General features: G+C 36.8%; 1 protein-coding gene across 3 annotated transcripts in view; it reads right to left on the bottom strand.

Annotated features, from left to right (window-relative positions):
• The window catches only part of WDR70 (WD repeat domain 70), a 303,223-nt gene that overhangs the window by 281,770 nt on the left and 3,780 nt on the right, over positions 1-17,673 (bottom strand). For all 3 annotated transcript variants that reach the window (XM_067030887.1, XM_059060266.2, XM_059060267.2), the window contains exons 2-5: positions 17,591-17,656; positions 14,081-14,164; positions 8,140-8,260; positions 3,742-3,943 (exon numbers count right to left, since the gene is read on the bottom strand). In XM_067030887.1, the coding sequence (XP_066886988.1) occupies positions 3,742-3,943; positions 8,140-8,260; positions 14,081-14,164; positions 17,591-17,609 (426 nt within the window). In that variant the 5' untranslated portion in view covers positions 17,610-17,656. The remainder of the gene's footprint in view (positions 1-3,741; positions 3,944-8,139; positions 8,261-14,080; positions 14,165-17,590; positions 17,657-17,673) is intronic.

Genomic DNA, 17,673 nt, shown 5'->3' with positions numbered 1-17,673 from the left:
GTCTCTGTGTCACGTTCTGGTAAATCTCACAATATTTCAAACCCTCCACCACCAAAATGATTACAACTCGCTGAAGGTTCAGATGATGGTTAACATTTTTTAGCAATAACATATTTTTAAATTAAGGTATGTACATTGTTTTCTTTTCGATATAATGCTATATTGCACACCTACTAGAGTATAGAATAGTGTAAACATAACTTTTATATGCACTGGGAAGCCAAAAAATTCATGTGACTTCCTTTATTTCAGCATTTGCTTCATTGTGGTGGTCTAGAACCCAACCAGCAATACCTCCAAGGTATGCCAGTAACTCTTACTAAAGTACATCGTTATAATTGTTCTATTATAAGTTACTATTGTTAATCTCTTACTGTGCCTAATTTATAAATTAAACTTTATCACAGGTATATATGTATAGGAAAAACATAGTGTATATGTAAGGGTTGGTACCATCCACAGTTTCAGGCATCTACTGGGGTATTGAAACATATCCCCCTGGATAAGGGGGGATTACTGTATTTCTTCTCTGGATCTGATCTCATCAGCCTCATCTTTCCACTTCTCCCTAGTAAGAAATAACAGCCATGCACTAATCACATGACATTTCACCACACTATCATGTACTTGCACACATTTAGGTCCTCACTATAGCAACTTTTTTTCTCCTCACAACACCCTTCTTACTTCTATTCTCTCTTCCCCAGTACCTTGCCAGCATTGCAAACCTGCATTTATCAGCTCAGACAAAATACCACAGATTGGGTGGCTTAAAGATTAAAAATTTATTTTCTCACAGTTTTGGAGGCTAGAAGTCCATGACCAAGTGCCAGCAAATTTGGTTTCTGTTGCAGACTTTCTTCCTGGCTTATAAACAGCCAGCTTCTTGCTGTTATGTGCAGACCTAGCTCTCTAGTATCTCTCTTCTTATAAGGAGGCTAATCCTATTTGGATCAGGACCCACCCTTATGACCTAACTTAACCTTGATTATTTCCAAACAGGCTCATCTCCAAATACAGTCACAGTGAAGGTTAGAACTTCAACATATGAATTTGGGGGGCTCACAAACATTCATAACAAACAAACATAAGTCATTCTCACATATGATAGTTCAATCTAAATATTACCTACTCTATGAACTACCCAAAATAATTAAACACATCTATTCCTTGTCCATCACACATTGTGGCCTAGATGTGTGGTTGCTGTTGTTTCTGATTACCCATGTATGCTTGAAAAGAAAATGCTGGATGAAGGTTCTATATATGTTCAATAGATAAAACTTGTGCATTTGTATTGCTAAAATCTATACTCTTACTAATCGCCATCTTAACAACTCCTGAATTGTTTCTGAACAATCTTCTATTATCACTGTAGGTTTGTCCATTTCTCCTTATAATTCTGTCAATTTTTGCTTTGATTATATTGTGTTAAAATGCACACAGGTTAAGGACTATCAAATTTCCCTGGAGAATAAATTGTTTCTTTTACCATTAGTAATGACACTCATTTTATCTTTAAATTAATTTTATAATACTAATCAGTTATCTTTCAGTTAGTATTTTCCTGCTATAGTCTCTTTTACTCCTTTTTCTTTCAACCTTGCTATGTCATTACATTTTAAGATGTATCATTCATAAGCAGAATATGCCTGAATTTTTTAATCTAATCTGAGAAGTTTTGTCTTTTAAGTGGCAAGATTAGCCATTTAGATCTATTGTGAATAATGATATACAGCTGACCTTTGAACAACATGACTTTGAACTGCAGAGGCCCACTTATAAGCAGATTTTTTTTTAATAGTAAATACTACAGTACTACATGATCCACAGTTGGTTGAATCTGAAGATGTGGAGCCACCATGTAAATGGAGGGCTGACTGTAAATTATACTCCGATTTTTGACTGCTCAGAGAGTCGGTGCCCCTAATTCCTGCAATGTTCAAGGGTCAACTGTATTTGTATTCATGCTTACCATCTTATTTTGTGATCTCTATTTACCAAGATTTTCATCTACTTCTTTTTTCCCCTTTCCTGTCTTTTTTGGGAATGATTGCACTGTCTTCAATGGCATATCAAGAGCATTTCAGTGGTAGTATTGCAGACCAATAAGGGGGTACATTTTCTTTAGAGAATTTAAAAACAAAAATAAAATCAACTAAAGATGAGACTACTTTTTATTATCACCAGGTGCTGGCAATTATAAAATTGTCAGTTTAGAAATTTGTTTTTTTGTTTTTTGCTATGATTAGTGCTGAGGGTTTTTGTTTTGTTTTTTTTTGTTTGTTTTGTTTTGTTTTGTTTTGTTTTTGCGGTATGCGGGCCCCTCATTGTTGTGACCTCTCACGTTGCAGAGCACAGGCTCTGGACGCGCAGGCTCAGCGGCCATGGCTCACGGGCCTAGCCACTCTACGGCATATGGGATCTTCCCAGACTGGGGCACGAACCCATGTCCCTTGCATCGGCAGGCGGATTCTCAACCACTGCACCACCAGGGTAGCCCCTAGTGCTGAGTTTTGATAACACATATGTAAGCTTCAAATTAACATATTTTTATTACTTATCTTTTAATAAACATTGCACTCTACATGAAGTTAGTTTGGCGCACTCCCAGTTATACTATCTGCACCACATACATGCACAAATATACTCAGCTACACATATGTTCAGATAATATTTTTAATGGTTCAGAATCATTCAAGCTTACTTCAAGGGTGGTTTCATATCTCCAATCCCTGGTGTACTTCATGTTCTTGCATTTAAACAGTAGGTTCAAAATAAACAATGATTATAAAGTCAAAGAAACAAAAACAGTCTTCCATTCTGCTATACTTTCAATGCCAGGAGGAAAAGACAAAATATGGTAGACTAGGTCGGCAGAAGAATTCAAAATGGGAATGTTTAAACACCTCAATTGTTTTCATCAAAAACATTCTAAAGCAATGGATCATTTAATGACAACATATGCCATTATTTAGCCATTGTCTCTGATTTTTACAGAAGAAACTTCAGTAGTTTTTACCAAATATATTAGAAAATGGTGGATTTTCTGGAAGACGGGATTTTAGTGAAAGTGTTTTAAGAACAGAGATATTTAAAAGCCACTAGGACTGACATCAAAAGAAAAATGATACGGTCAACACTGCAGTTTCAGAAATTTATTGTAAAACAAAATTTTTAATGAAACTGCCTGATGTATCCTTATGTTCCTCTTTTCCTAATTTAATATACACACACATACACATGTGTGCATGAAAAGCTTTCTTTAATAAACTATGAATAGACATAGAATGACAAATTTGGTATACTGTGTAGTAAACACAAATAAGCAAAGAATGCCTATTTTGAAGAAGTCACTGACAGATCTGCAAAGGCTGTCAGTTTCTCTTCTAACCATTATTATTTCTTTCAACTCATAATTATTACTGAAAATAATCTCTCAAATAGCGAAAGGTGGTATTAAAAAATGATCCATTCTAGGGCTTCCCTGGTGGCGCAGTGGTTGAGAGTCTGCCTGCTGATGCAGGGGACGCGGGTTTGTGCCCTGGTCCGGGAGGATCCCACGTGCCGCGGAGCGGCTGGGCCCGTGGGCCATGGCCACTGGGCCTGTGCGCCTGGAGCCTGTGCTCCGCAATGAGAGAGGCCGCAGCGGTGAGAGGCCCGCATACCAGAAAAATAAATAAATAAATAAAATAAAGACACTACTCCACTGAATTCTTAAATTACTACTGAAATACTTACTTCCTCCTCTTCTGAATCATCATCATCATCATCATCATCTTCTTCTTCCACATCTTCACCAAGAGGTGGAGGTAAAGGACCGAGGATATCTTCCTCCATATGATTAACTGGTTCTTCTGCCATTTTAAGGGGTAAAGGGGGGCCAATTAACTCATCATCAGAAGATTCAGAACTCGCTTCACTTTCACTGCTGCTTGTATCCCTGAAAATACAGAAACAGAAACTCACTGCCTTTGCTGAAACAAAGAACGTACTCTGGAGATAATACTGATTTCTCAGGAAACCCTGACTCTCCTTTTAACAACTGCGTTTGTTAAATGTTTTTAAATTTGTAATTCAAACATTGAATGTGTGACTCAAATATTATTTCACCTAAAGAAAGTAAAAAACTTCTTTTATCTATCTTACCTAAATATAAAGTCAGAGACAAAAGCTCAGAGCAATTACACGTTAGAGGTCCATTAGATAATCCTCATTCATAAAGAGCCAGCAGAACAACTGGAATGTGAAAGAAAAACTACTAGATACTACACCATAAGATAGAAAACTACTGAGAAAACCAATGCTTCTATTCACTATATGTGAATATGATCACTGTTTGCCATAGGAGCAAATAAAGTCAGTCATGTAAGAAAGTTAATATTACTGTCAAAATGTTTCAATATATTTTCTGAAGTGCAAATTATTTCTCAGTGCTAATCCAAGTTTGCTGAGTTGCTAAAATGTTAAACGTATAGATAGCTTTCCTGGATTGTAAAGATACCTTACCCTAGGGAGTATCATATTGATTCTCAACTGTTTTTCTACCCAACACAACTGAGGACTATTACACACTCTCATTAAAGTCTTTATCAAACACCTCTATACATTCCGAAGCCACCACCATCCACCATCCCTCTACCTCCCACCCCATACCAAAAGGCTGAGAATTGCATTCCTAATTATATCAATTAATCTATCAAATATTTTCTAGGATTCAAAGTGTACTGCCTTCTAATGAAGTATCTCTAGAATATAAGCTCAATGAAAGCAGAAATTTGTCTGTTGTGTTCATTGCTGTGGCTCTAGCACCTAAATGATGCCTGACATAGGCAGTCAATGTCTACTGAAGAAAAAAAAAGGGATTTTTCTTTTTATTTTCATCTAGGTTCAATATTAAAAGGAATACATACTCACATACATGTTATCCTTATACAAAGACAGGAGCTAGAAAATCTCCATAAAGAGAATTTCTCTTTTTTTCAACAGTTAAGCTCAAGGTGCTCCAGCCCCACAGGCCTTCTTCATAACTGAACACTTGAAGCTTAGTTCAGCCTGAGGGTCTTTGCACTTGCAGCTCCCTCTGCTAAAACACTTGTTACATGGCCTCTTTCTCATCATTCAGTTATCCGCAAATGTCACCTCCTCAAAGAGGCTTTCAGACACACTCCCCTTTCTAAACTTTCAAACAGACCCCCATCAGTCACCATTACCTTACTTTGATGACCTTTATTACAAACATTGCTAAATCATATTGTTTGATTAGTTATTTAGTTGTTTGTAATCTGTTATCCATCCCCTCAAATGTCCCCACAGCAATATGAACTGAGATCTCATCTGACTTGCTAAATGCTGTATCCCCAATTTCTAAAGCAGTGCCTAACCCACAGCAGATGTTCAATAAATACTTGAATGACTGAATAAATCTGTATTAAAGTATTCATGCTCCCAAATTTTCTCTCTTGTGATCAGATCACAAATTTCTGACTGTACTTGTTACAAGTCACAGTCTTCCTTAATGCAAAATTAAGGCCACAGAGAGCTCTAAACTGAAATGTTAATCCTTAGCACCCATGCTTTAACCCAGTTAACTAGTTCAAAAATAATCATTGAACTGAGCACTAAACAGATCCATATAGATTTCATGGCTGATTATGCAGGCCTAATACCCACATGAAACTTGATAGAAATGTATCAGCTTCTAATTCTGCTTCTGGCTTTTTGCTGCTAATGTCCACAAGCCAAAAAAAATGAACCATTTTTAACATATTTTCAATATCCTGAAAAACAAAGTCCATGAAATTATGTCCAAAAATGTCCCTGACTGAAAACAGAATACATTCTATGTTTAAAATATGCCTTGATTCAATGTGGTACCCAAATATGAACCAGAGCCTGAGAAACAATATGTACTTGATGAGAAAACAGTTGAGTCAATCCTAACGTTTTCCTCAGCTGACTTTTTTTTCCACCTGACTTTTTAAGTGAGATTTTAGCTAAGCATTAAATAAGATGTATGGTTGTACAATTTCATTAAATTCATAGGCAAAATTCATTGTTTCTGGTACTACTTTCTTAAAAGGAAATGCAAATGTCTAAATGATTCCTACCTTACAAATCTGGAGTATATCAGTATTTCTCTACTATCCTACAGCTATTTTTCATAGGATAAATGATGTATTTCTTCTCAGTACTTGATTTCTGAATGATAACTTACACCCTTATAATATTTCTTTAAGCCAATAAAAAGGGTAGTTTTAGATTACTGTCTTTCTCTCAACCAAATTTTAACAACACTGTAGAAGTTTTTTAAATTATCTGTATGCATTGTGAAACAGACTCTCAACATGCTACAAAGGAGAAAAACTAACATAAAACATATTTAAAATATATAGGACCAAATGAAATACAGGCAAGAGAGCAGAAGACCAATTCCAGAACTGAATTCAAATTATCACAATAAATAACATATATAATAAGTGTGCATTTTTTAAAAAAAACGGTGAAGAAAATGATCACCATATAATGAATGCTGAACATTCATAAAATAAAATATAAAACTACTCTGGAATCACACCTTATGTTACACATTAGAATCACCAAGATGGGCCTTCCCCGGTGGCGTAGTGGTTAAGGATCTGCCTGCCAATGCAGGGGACAAAGGTTCGAGCCCTGGTCCGGGAAGATCCCACATGTCGGGAAGCAACTAAGCCCGTGCACCACACTACTGAGCCCGCGCTCTAGAGCCCACAAGCCACAACTACTGAAGCCCACAAGCCACAACTACTGAAGCCCGCCCACCTAGAGCCCGTGCTCCACAACAAGAGAAGCCACCGCAATGAGAAGCCCGTGCACCGCAATGAAGAGTAGCCCCGGGCTTCCCTGGTGGCGCAGTGGTTGAGAGTCCGCCTGCCGATGCAGGGGACACGGGTTCGTGCCCCGGTCCAGGAAGATCCCACATGCCGCGAAACAGCTGGGCCCATGAGCCATGGCCGCTGAGCCTGTGCGTCCGGAGCCCGCGCTCCGCAATGGGAGAGGCCACAACAGTGGGAGGCCCGCGTACCGCAAAAAAAAAAAAAAAAAAAGATTTACTGAACACAGATAAGCCCATTCATTTACGTGTCATCTATGGCAGAACTGAGTAGTTGAGAAAGAGACCACATGGACCCCAATTCCTAAAATATTTACTATCTGTCATTGACAGAAAAAGTTTGCTGACCCCTGCTCTTTACTAATATATGCAAAGATACTCATATGCTTCAGAGACTAAATAAATGTTAAGTTTGCACTTTTATGAAAAGGGAGAACCAGACTTGTAGTCCCATATAAATATCCCCTCCCTCCGCAAAGAGAAGCTATAGAAAAGACCAACCAACACTATTATGGAGAGATATTCTGCTCAAGAGCCTAGACTGAGATACCAAAGAATGCACCTTCTGGGTGAACAAAAAATGAAATTACATAGTATAAGTGATATTTTGTGTATTTAGATATTTTATGTTTTTCTACCATAAAAAGAGGAAATAGTGAAATCCACTGGTGAAATTTGCCATGAATAGTTTATGTAACCAATTTGATGATTTAAAATATATCTAAACAACATTAGAATTCTCATATTATTCCACCCAGATTTGATATCTATATACCTATTTATATCATTTAAATTTCTTAGTAATTAAGTTATAGTATTAAATTTCAATTTAAAGTAATTTTAATGGCTGCTTTCTCCTATAACTCGATAAACTTTATAATGTACATCTATTTATATTCTTTCTTATTATCTATTTCCATAAAGGATCCTACCAAAAAAGGTTATGAATGCAGAGTCTGGGGAAAGGGACAAAAGATGTAAATGACAAAATAAACATGAAAAAAATAATAAACTTGTCAACATCTTTCCAACTTTAGTTATGCTCTGCAGTCAAAAGGCATAGATTTTAATGCTACATCTGGAATACTTTAGAAAAAGTCAATTGATTTACAATGTGACAAATGACTTTTTCCTGGTCCTAGACATACACAATTGCCTGAAATGGGAGAAATTATGCAAGTTTTTAGTATCAGGAACTTTGCCTAAATTGTGTTATGAACGCCTAGAAAAAGGTAGTTTAATAGCATTCTTTTGAGAAAGACAAGCACCTGGAAGATGATTTAGAGCAATCTCTGGCCACATTTGAGCCTGAAGATGTTGGTTCAAGATCTTCGCTTTGCCTTCTTAATTCCTTCTCTCTGTTCATTTCTTCCTCTTTTTCTCTTGCTTCTGAAAAGATTATAAATTTTTTTCAACAGTTAGGCTTCAAAATTTGTTATTATTTAAAATGCTACAAATTAACATAGTTACAAAGATGTAACATAGACATGTTACCAGAAACAGCAAAAAAATTATCAATCTAAATGCCCAACACTGAGAAAATCATTGAAGTTTACTGCAAATCAACATAACATAAAATACAGCCAATAAAAATAGTGATAAAAGAGAAATCCCTGGCAGTCCAGTGGTTAAGACTCAGTGCTTTCACTGCAGCGGCCTGAGTTCAATCCCTGGTCAGGGAACTAAGATCCTACAAGCCACGCAGCACAGCCAAAAATATATATATATATATCGTAATGGAAAATGTACAAATCTAAGAAAATATAAACAGATATGCTAAGCAAAATTAGCATGTGAACAGTATATGAACCATGACTGTACTATGTAAAAAGATGTGGCAAGTGACCAGAAGAAAGCATTCGAAGGTAAGATTTTAGGTAATCTCATCTTTTACTTTTAATGTTTTAAACCAAAAATTCAGTACTTCATTCCTTTCTGAATTTCCCAAACTGGATTTTTGGTCAGACACTTCCTACCAAAATTATGAGGAAAGCTGAATTACATTTAGTTTCCAGAGTTGTTTACCTTGGAAAGACAAAAAAAATTTATCCAAGGAAATCTAATCTTTCTCCTCTGATAATCTCACTCAACAACTGGGGCAGGGTGGGGGGGGGGAGCACATAGGAAGGAAATTAATTATATGAATAAGGCTTGTTCTCAATTGCCACCATCCTCAATAACCTGAGATAATCTTTAACATTTATTTCTTAAGTTAATAATGAAGAATAATACACCCAAAGTTAAGTGGTATCAAAGGGCACTTATTAATTGGAATGTTGTACTCTTTAGGTCTTTTGTTGCTAGGATGTAGAGGATGAGTAACAAGGAGATAGGCAGCAACTAGTGTCAACAACTAGTCTTTTGTTTCAAACATGGAAGATAAAACTCTCCAGGAAGAGGTAAGGCATAGCTCAGGTTAATTTTTTTGTTAGGAAAAATTGGATTAGGAGTTAACAGTTCGGCACTCTGATGCTGGAGGAGGCTGAAAACAATAAGAGAAGGATAATGCCCAAATTTAAGAGTGCGCCTGCTGGGCTCCTACCTTCATCCTGCTTCTCCAGACATTCCCTCCATTCCCTCCAGGGTGAGAGGGGATTGGAGAGTGAAGCAAGGAAGGCCACATTTGGACCGTAGGCTCAGGTCTTAGGGGCAGTTCTGACCCTAATCAGGAAATGATACTAAGGCACACATTACTAGCCACATACACAACAGCCACTTCTCTCCTTCTCCTTGCTAAGAAAACCACAGTTCTCCCTAGGTAAGAAGCAACACTGTTTCAGGAGCTCCTGGGCCGCTCCCTGCCCAGGGGGGCTGAAGTTTGATTCCAAGTCAACCATAGTGCTCTTGCAATGGCTGTTTTTGCAACTGATGTGCCACACTAATACCAGCTAATACATGAGGGGAAGTCAGCTGAAGGTACGTTTGAGAAAGGTTTTCTTGCTCCTAGAAAGTGTTATACAAAAGTCTCCTTTCAGCCTGTGGAGGTGGTCACCTGCATGTAACAAAATTTAGCTGACAAAATTTTGAGACATGAGGAAAGTCAGCTTAGGACAAGCCAACACTCTAAAGCTGGCAAAGCAGAAAAAAAAGGAAAAACTTCATGTCCTTCATATCAGGACTCAGAAGACAGAACAGCCCCACTCCAGAGTTCTTTTCATTGTGCAATACTAAACCTTTCTTATTTAAGCAATTTTTTATTAGGTCTTCTATGACTTCTTTGAAAGTAACCATTAGCATCTTAATATCAACCTTAATTTAACAAAAATAATAGCAACTAATACATGGAGCTTACTATGCTATGTACTAGGTATTGTTTTAAGCATTTCCTGTAAATTAACTCCTTTAACGCAGAGGTAGAGAATGGACTTGACGGGACAAAATGAGAGAGTGGCATGGACTTACATACACTACCAAATGTAAAATAGCTAGCTAGTGGGAAGCAGCCTCATAGCACAGGGAGATCAGCTCGGTGCTCTGTGACCACCTAGAGGGGTGGGATAGGGAGGGTAGGAGGGAGATGCAAGAAGGAGGATATATGGGGATATATGTATATGTATGGCTGATTCACTTTGTTATAAAGCAGAAACTAACACACCATTGTAAAGCAATTATACTCCAATAAAGATGTTAAAAAAAATTAACTCCTTTAATCTTCCTAACAATCCCTGAAGTAGAAACTTTTTTTCTTCACCTTTATTGGAGTATAATCGACAAATAAAACTGTGAGATATGTAAAGTGCACAATGTGATGATTTGGTACAAAATACATTGTGATAGAATTCTCCCCATGGAGTCAATGAACACAACCATCACCCTACATATTTACCTTTTTCTTGGGGGGGGGGGGGTAATAACATTTAAGTTCTACTATCCTAGCAAATTTCAAATATACAATACAGTTGAAGTAGATACTACTATCCTCACTTTATAGTTGACTAATTCAAGGCAGAGAAGTAACAGCTATTAAGCCTCAAAGCAGTGAACCAAGGCTCCACAACTGCAACTTTCCTTGATGTGACCAGACTTTCCAGAGACTGTTATATTATCCAAGGACTACCACCTACCTTATAAAACAGTGAGCCTGCCTCTCTCTCCAAAGGGCCATAAAGTATAGCCCTTTATTGCTTACTTGTCACCACACTATCTGGAAACTATGACCCACTCACCTAACTAGAGTTCCTTCCCAGTGGATGAATACTCCAAACTATTTGCCCCATCCTGATGAAGATCTAACATTTTAATTTAAAATTTAACTTTTTTTTTAACAATAGTAAGGATTTTCTATTCAGAGAGGCTTCTGCTGTCACCTGCTGCTTCATAAAAGAAAAAAAAAAGAAAAGACATTTTTGAGGAAAAAAAATATTTTTTTCCTCATTGTTGACTGAGGACAAACCAAAATGAAACATAATTCAATAAAGTTTAGCTCCCTGACCAAGGGGATGATTTTCATATATTTTTACTGAACGTAGGACCAAGTACACTGTAAACACTGTAAAAATGCTCCATATGTTCCCTTAACAAAAGTGAATTAACCTACCCCCCATCACCTCATTTTATTCTTCCAAGTACCTCAATTTATTGTTAACTCTCTACTCTCAGATAGTTACCAATTTTGGACAGCCATTTGGGTAAAAGCACCCCAGATGTATGCAAGTCTCATTTAGGTTAACAGCAAACTATCCAAGGACTTCCCTGGTGGCACAGTGGTTAAGAATCCACCTGCCAATGCAGGGGACACAGGTTCGATCCCTGGTCCAGGAAGATCCCACATGCTGTGGAGCAGCTAAGCCCAGGTGCCACAACTACTGAAGCTGCTCTCTAGAGCCCACACGCCTCAACTACTGAGCCCACGTGCCACAACTACTGAAGTCTGCGTGCCTAGGGTCCCTGCTCCGCAACAAGAGAAGCCACAGCAATGAGAAGCTCGCACACTGCAACTAGAGAAAGCCTGTGTGCAGCAACCAAGACCCAATGCAGCCAAAACATATAATTAATTAATTAATTTTTTAAAGTAAAAGATTATTAACAAAAAAATTTGAAACATTATTCCCTGACATTTTACATAACACATATTTTATTGAAGTTTTACAGTAACTCATCCTTTCTGTTAGAGCATTTAACAACCAAAATTTCACGTCCGTATACACAGACAATTAAACTTGCCATTAAAAGGGACCAAAGTTCTTATTTTCCTCAAGTCTGATGTCAAAGCCCAGGAAAAGACTCCAATACCAATCATTACATAAAATATGCCCATATCAGAATTTGTTAACTTTTAAGAAAAGTAAGTCAAACTTTGGATTCTTGTGTTTAGATCAGGGGTAGAAACAGCAGTCCATATCCAAGACTGTAACACTAAATCAAGAAAGCTCAACGCATTTAATTCATCCACAAATATCAATTAGGAGTACATGGTCTTGAGACAATTTTTCAAAATTTTAAAAATGTAATAACTCTTTACTGGAATTCCTCTCAGGTGCTAAATGCATACATACTTCACTAAGAAAAATGACAGGAATTAAAAGTGATATTTATAACACTGCTGTTTAAAAAGTACCCTGCCCAGTATCTTAATTCCTTCAAGAATCTTCTAAGAGAGAGATCTTATTATCATTGCCACCAAACTGATGGGGAAATTAAGGATCTGAAATTTGAAAACCCATCCAATGTCATTCATCTAGTGGAATATGGGGCTAACCCTTAAACCTGCATCATCCAATTCCAAATCCCAAACTCTTTACTATTCATCATGCCATATAAAAACATTCTCCAAAGATGCTGGATTTATTTTTTTTAAAGGCAGTACTGCAGTTTTAAATTCAATTCAGTCTTCACAAATATATATTGAGAACCTATCTTGGAAGGCATGGTACTGGGGACTATAAAACTTAGGTAGGGGAATAAGACAATCCCTATTCAAAGCATTTTGTATCACACACTGATACAAGAAAGTTATACTGTAACAGTATAAGCGTTCACTAAAACATTTAAAAATTAAACGAATAATGCATTCGTATATATGCTGCACATAGCATGTCTTTACGTATTGTTTGATGATATTAAATTATTAAATATTTTTAGGTATAGTAACAGTATTTTGTTTAAGATTTTTTCCAAATCCTTATCTCTTAAAGACATACTAAAATATTTATGGGTGAAATAATGTACCTAGGATTTGTGTCAAAGTAATCTGAGAGGAGAAGTAAATGGAACTAACACTGGCCATGAACTGTTACAGTAGTTAAATCTGTGATAGGTATATGGGAGTTCATTACTATGTTACACTGCAGGTAGAAATGAAAGTGTTTTTTAAAAAAAATACATACTATATGTAGATAGCTGTCTTTTCACCACACATACACAACAAAAACTGTTATTCTTCCAAAAACCAAAAACATTTCATGTCAAGTGCACTTCCCAAATATGAGATATTACTGCTATATAATTTATCATTCTAAAACCAGCAATGACAAGTGCTAGAATAACATTCACTTAAATTTTTCCAGGAGTCCTATCTCTGGCTTCTAGCCCCTTCTGCTCTATCAGGTTACATCTATCCCTTCTCTAGCGTAAGAATGATCTGAATCAGATCTAAAGAAAGCAGTAGAGGAGTCAGTCTCCTTCTAAGACCCTGAGGTGGTTATCTAGAATTGCTAACCACCTGGTATCAAACCACACAGTCTGGAAGTTAAGGCCTTCATTAAATGTGTGATACAACTTATTAATGCAGAGATTCAACGGCAGCAGCCACATTCACTGTATGTCTCAATTTTCTATACTGTCTGGGTCAACGGTCAGTGGTGTACACAGCTCTGAGAGCCACCTCTCGCCCAGCCTTCCAAATACTGGTTCCGCTGTAAGCAGGAAAGAAAAAAATGAAATGAGAATCAGATAGAGGTGGGGAGAAGAGGTAATAAAGAAACCACTATTCTGATTCTTATAAATTAATTTTGAATCCGTGTTTGTTCATAGCTCACAGTTCTAAAAGATTTTAGCTCTCAGACCTTCTTATCCTGTTTAGATGCAACTTTGACCGTGTTTAAAAAAACAAAGACAAAAAAGCGTCTGCTTCCAAAGGAACCAGCACATATGGTCTTTTAACAATTTTGAAATTTTTTTCAGTCTTATAATTTTATAACTGGTAGGACACTGGTGTAAGCTGGATACAGTATTTAATCCTATAAAAGAGCAAGTAACTGAACTTCTTACCCAGTGTTTTCCGACTTCTTTCCACTGCTGTTCTTCGAGTTTGTTCAAACATTGCTTCCAAATCAAATGTGCGAGCTTTTTTCCCTAAAACAAAAATAAGTAGCAGACTATGATTTTCCTGAACTAAGCTGGTCAAACTTTAGGTACTCAATAAATACTTACTGACTGACCAATAACCACGTAAGTCTACCTAATTTATAGTAGGGCTACAAAATAACCATAAAATATCAATGAAGAAAGAGTTTACTTCCCAGGGTATTTTTAATTACAATCTCATCGCTAAATAACATTAACCAGCCAACTTTCCCATCCTCCTGTAATTCATCTAGACCCTACTCCTTGAAACTACAACACTGGTGTGCTAGGCAGAATAGAGAATGTTCATATCCTAATCCCTGAAACCTGTGAATATATTACAGGGTAAAAGGGACTCTGCAGATTAATTAAGGTTATGGACTTTAAAACTGGGAGATTATCCTGGCCAGTCCAATCTAATCATAGGAGCCCTTACAAGCAAAGATGCAGAATAGATATAGCAGAAGTCAGAGAGACCTGAAACTTGAGAAGGGCTACAGTTCCTTTGAAGATGAAGGGGGCAAGAAGACAAGTAATGCAAGTATTTAAAAGAGCTAAGAAACTCCCACCGGACAGCCAGTAAGGAAATAAGGAAACCACAAGGAACTGACATTCTGACAACCTGAACCTGCCTGGAAGCAATGTTGTATTTGCTTTTACTGCCTTTTTTAAAAAAATAATAATACCTATTCTGTGTTTGTTTGCCAGAATATGGCAAAAATGATTTTCTTACACACTACTGACTTTGTTACAAACTGAAACCACCTTTCTGAACAGCATGATAACAATATATATCAAGAAGCTTTAAAAGCTATATGCCCAATTTTTTGTTACTTTTTAATATCTGTATTTTTTATCAAAGTAGTCCCTCTTTTAGAAATCTACCCTATGGAAATATGCATAAAACTCCTTTTACAAAAGGAGATAAAAGAGTTACTTACAAAAATGTTTATTTTAGTATTACTGATAAAAGTTAGAAACTATGTGGGATAAAGTTAAAAATATTATGAATTATAGCACTTCTACTATTCAACCATTAAAAATCATGTTTTGGAAAAGCATTTTATAATATGGGAAAATCCTCAAAATATTAAGAATTAAAGAAATTCTATATAATTAAGAATAATATAAAACTACATATATACGATCTTACAACAGGAAAAACTTTTAAGTCTTGATTTCTAGATGATGAAATTATGAATGATTTTACTTTCTTCCTTCTTATTTATTGGGTTCTGTGTATTTTCCTGCTATTTACATGTGTTCTTTTGAAATTAGGGAGAAAGCTTTTAAAAGAACTGAAACAAAAATAAGTACCAAAATACTACGTAAGTATACAGTACTTTTGTAGCCATGACCACCTAGGAGATAGTAAATATGTTTTGTGGCTCAAGATGTTACCAGAGGTGCTGGGAAAACTGGACAGCTACCTGTAGAAGTATGAAATTAGAACACTCCCTAACACCATACACAAAAATAAACTCAAAATGGGTTAAAGACCTAAATGTAAGGCCAGACACTATCAAACTATTAGAGGAAAACATAGGCAGAACACTCTATGACATAAATCACAGCAAGATCCTTTCTGACCCATCTCCTAGAGAAATGGAAATAAAAACTAAAATAAACAAATGGGATCTAATGAAACTTAAAAGCTTTTGCACAGCAAAGGATACCATAAACAAGACCAAAAGACAACCCTCAGAATGGGAGAAAATATTTGCAAATGAAGCAACTGACAAAGGATTAATATCCAAAATTTATAAGCAACTCAGGCAGCTCAATAACAAAAAAACAAACAACCCAATCCAAAAATGGGCAGAAGAACTAAATAGACATTTCTCCAAAGAAGATATACAGATTGCCAACAAACACATGAAAGAATGCTCAACATCATTAACCATTAGAGAAATGCAAATCAAAACTACAATGAGATATCATCTCACACGGGTCAGATTGGGCATCATCAAAAACTCTAGAAACAATAAATGCTGGAGAGGGTGTGGAGAAAAGGGAACACTCTTGCACTGCTGGTGGGAATGTAAATTGATACAGCCACTATGGAGAACAGTATGGAAGTTCCTTAAAAAACTACAAATAGAACTACCATATGACCCAGCAATCCCACTACTGGGCATATACCCTGAGAAAACCATAATCCAAAAAGAGTCATGTACCAAAATGTTTATTGCAGCTCTATTTACGATAGCCAGGACATGGAAGCAACCTAAGTGTCCATCAACAGATGAATGGATAAAGAAGATGTGGCACATATATACAATGGAATATTACTCAGCCATAAAAAGAAATGAAACTGAGTTATTTGTAATGAGGTGGATAGACCTGGAGTCTGTCATACAGAGTGAAGTAAGTCAGGAGAAAAACAAATACTGTATGCTAACACATATATATGGAATCTAAAAAAAAAAAAATGTCATGAAGAGATTAGTGGTAGGATGGGAATAAAACACAGACCTACTAGAGCATGGACTTGAGGATATGGGGAGGGGGAAGGGTAAGCTGTGACGATGTGAGAGAGTGGCAGGGACATATACACTCTACCAAATGTAAATTAGATAGCTAGTGGGAAGCAGTCGCATAGCACAGGGAGTTCACCTCTGTGCTTTGTGACCACCTAGAGGGGTGGGATAGGGAGGGTGGGAGGGAGGGTGACACAAGAGGGAAGAGATATGGGAACATATGTATATGTATAACTGATTCACTTTGTTGTAAAGAAGAAACTAACACACTATTGTAAAACAGTTATACTCCAATAAAGATGTTAAAAAAAAAAAGATGTTACCAGAATAAATGAATGTATGAATGAACAAAAGAGAGATTGAAATGAAGATTCTGGAGTACCAAAACTGGAATCAAAAAAGACTTACTAACCTACAAGGACCTACTGTACAGCACAGGGAACTATACTCAATATTTTGTAATAACCTAAATGGGAAAATAATATACATATATAAGTGAATATATATAACTGAATCACTGTGCTGTACACCTAAAACTAACATGACATTATAAATCAACTATAACTTAATAAAAGATTTACTATTATAACATCACCTAATGGCCCATTTGTTGCCATAAGGGCCATCTTATTACAGACCACCGTCAGTGGTTAGCGCTCAGTCTCAGGACGCAGAGACAACTCCCTCCATCAACCAACACCCTCCACTGCGTGGGTCACAAAGCAATCTTTCTTTCTCACTAGCCTTCTCATATAAGTTTCACCTGAGCTGGTCCCAAGAGAGAGGCAGGAGTTAGAAAACGGATGGAGAAGACTGTGTCTAAAAATTGCAAGATAAACACATCAGAGCTAAAGTAATTAGGACTTGGCACTGCGGAAGGGGCACCCCTCCCAACCTGCGGCTCTTAAAAATCTCTGCAAAATGAAACGGGACCATGCCTAGGGCAGTCACTCACCGAACCCCGTGAAGCCCATGGTGACCGCCAGCTGCGGGTCCGGTCCTGATGCGTCTGAGCCTGTCACTGGGAAAAGAGAAAAG

The sequence above is a fragment of the Kogia breviceps genome, chromosome 4, assembly GCF_026419965.1.
Source record: "Kogia breviceps isolate mKogBre1 chromosome 4, mKogBre1 haplotype 1, whole genome shotgun sequence".
NCBI classification, from domain to species: domain Eukaryota; kingdom Metazoa; phylum Chordata; class Mammalia; order Artiodactyla; family Physeteridae; genus Kogia; species Kogia breviceps.
The sequence above is the reverse complement of the archived record's forward strand: the minus strand, read 5'-3'. Positions and strand labels throughout refer to the sequence as shown.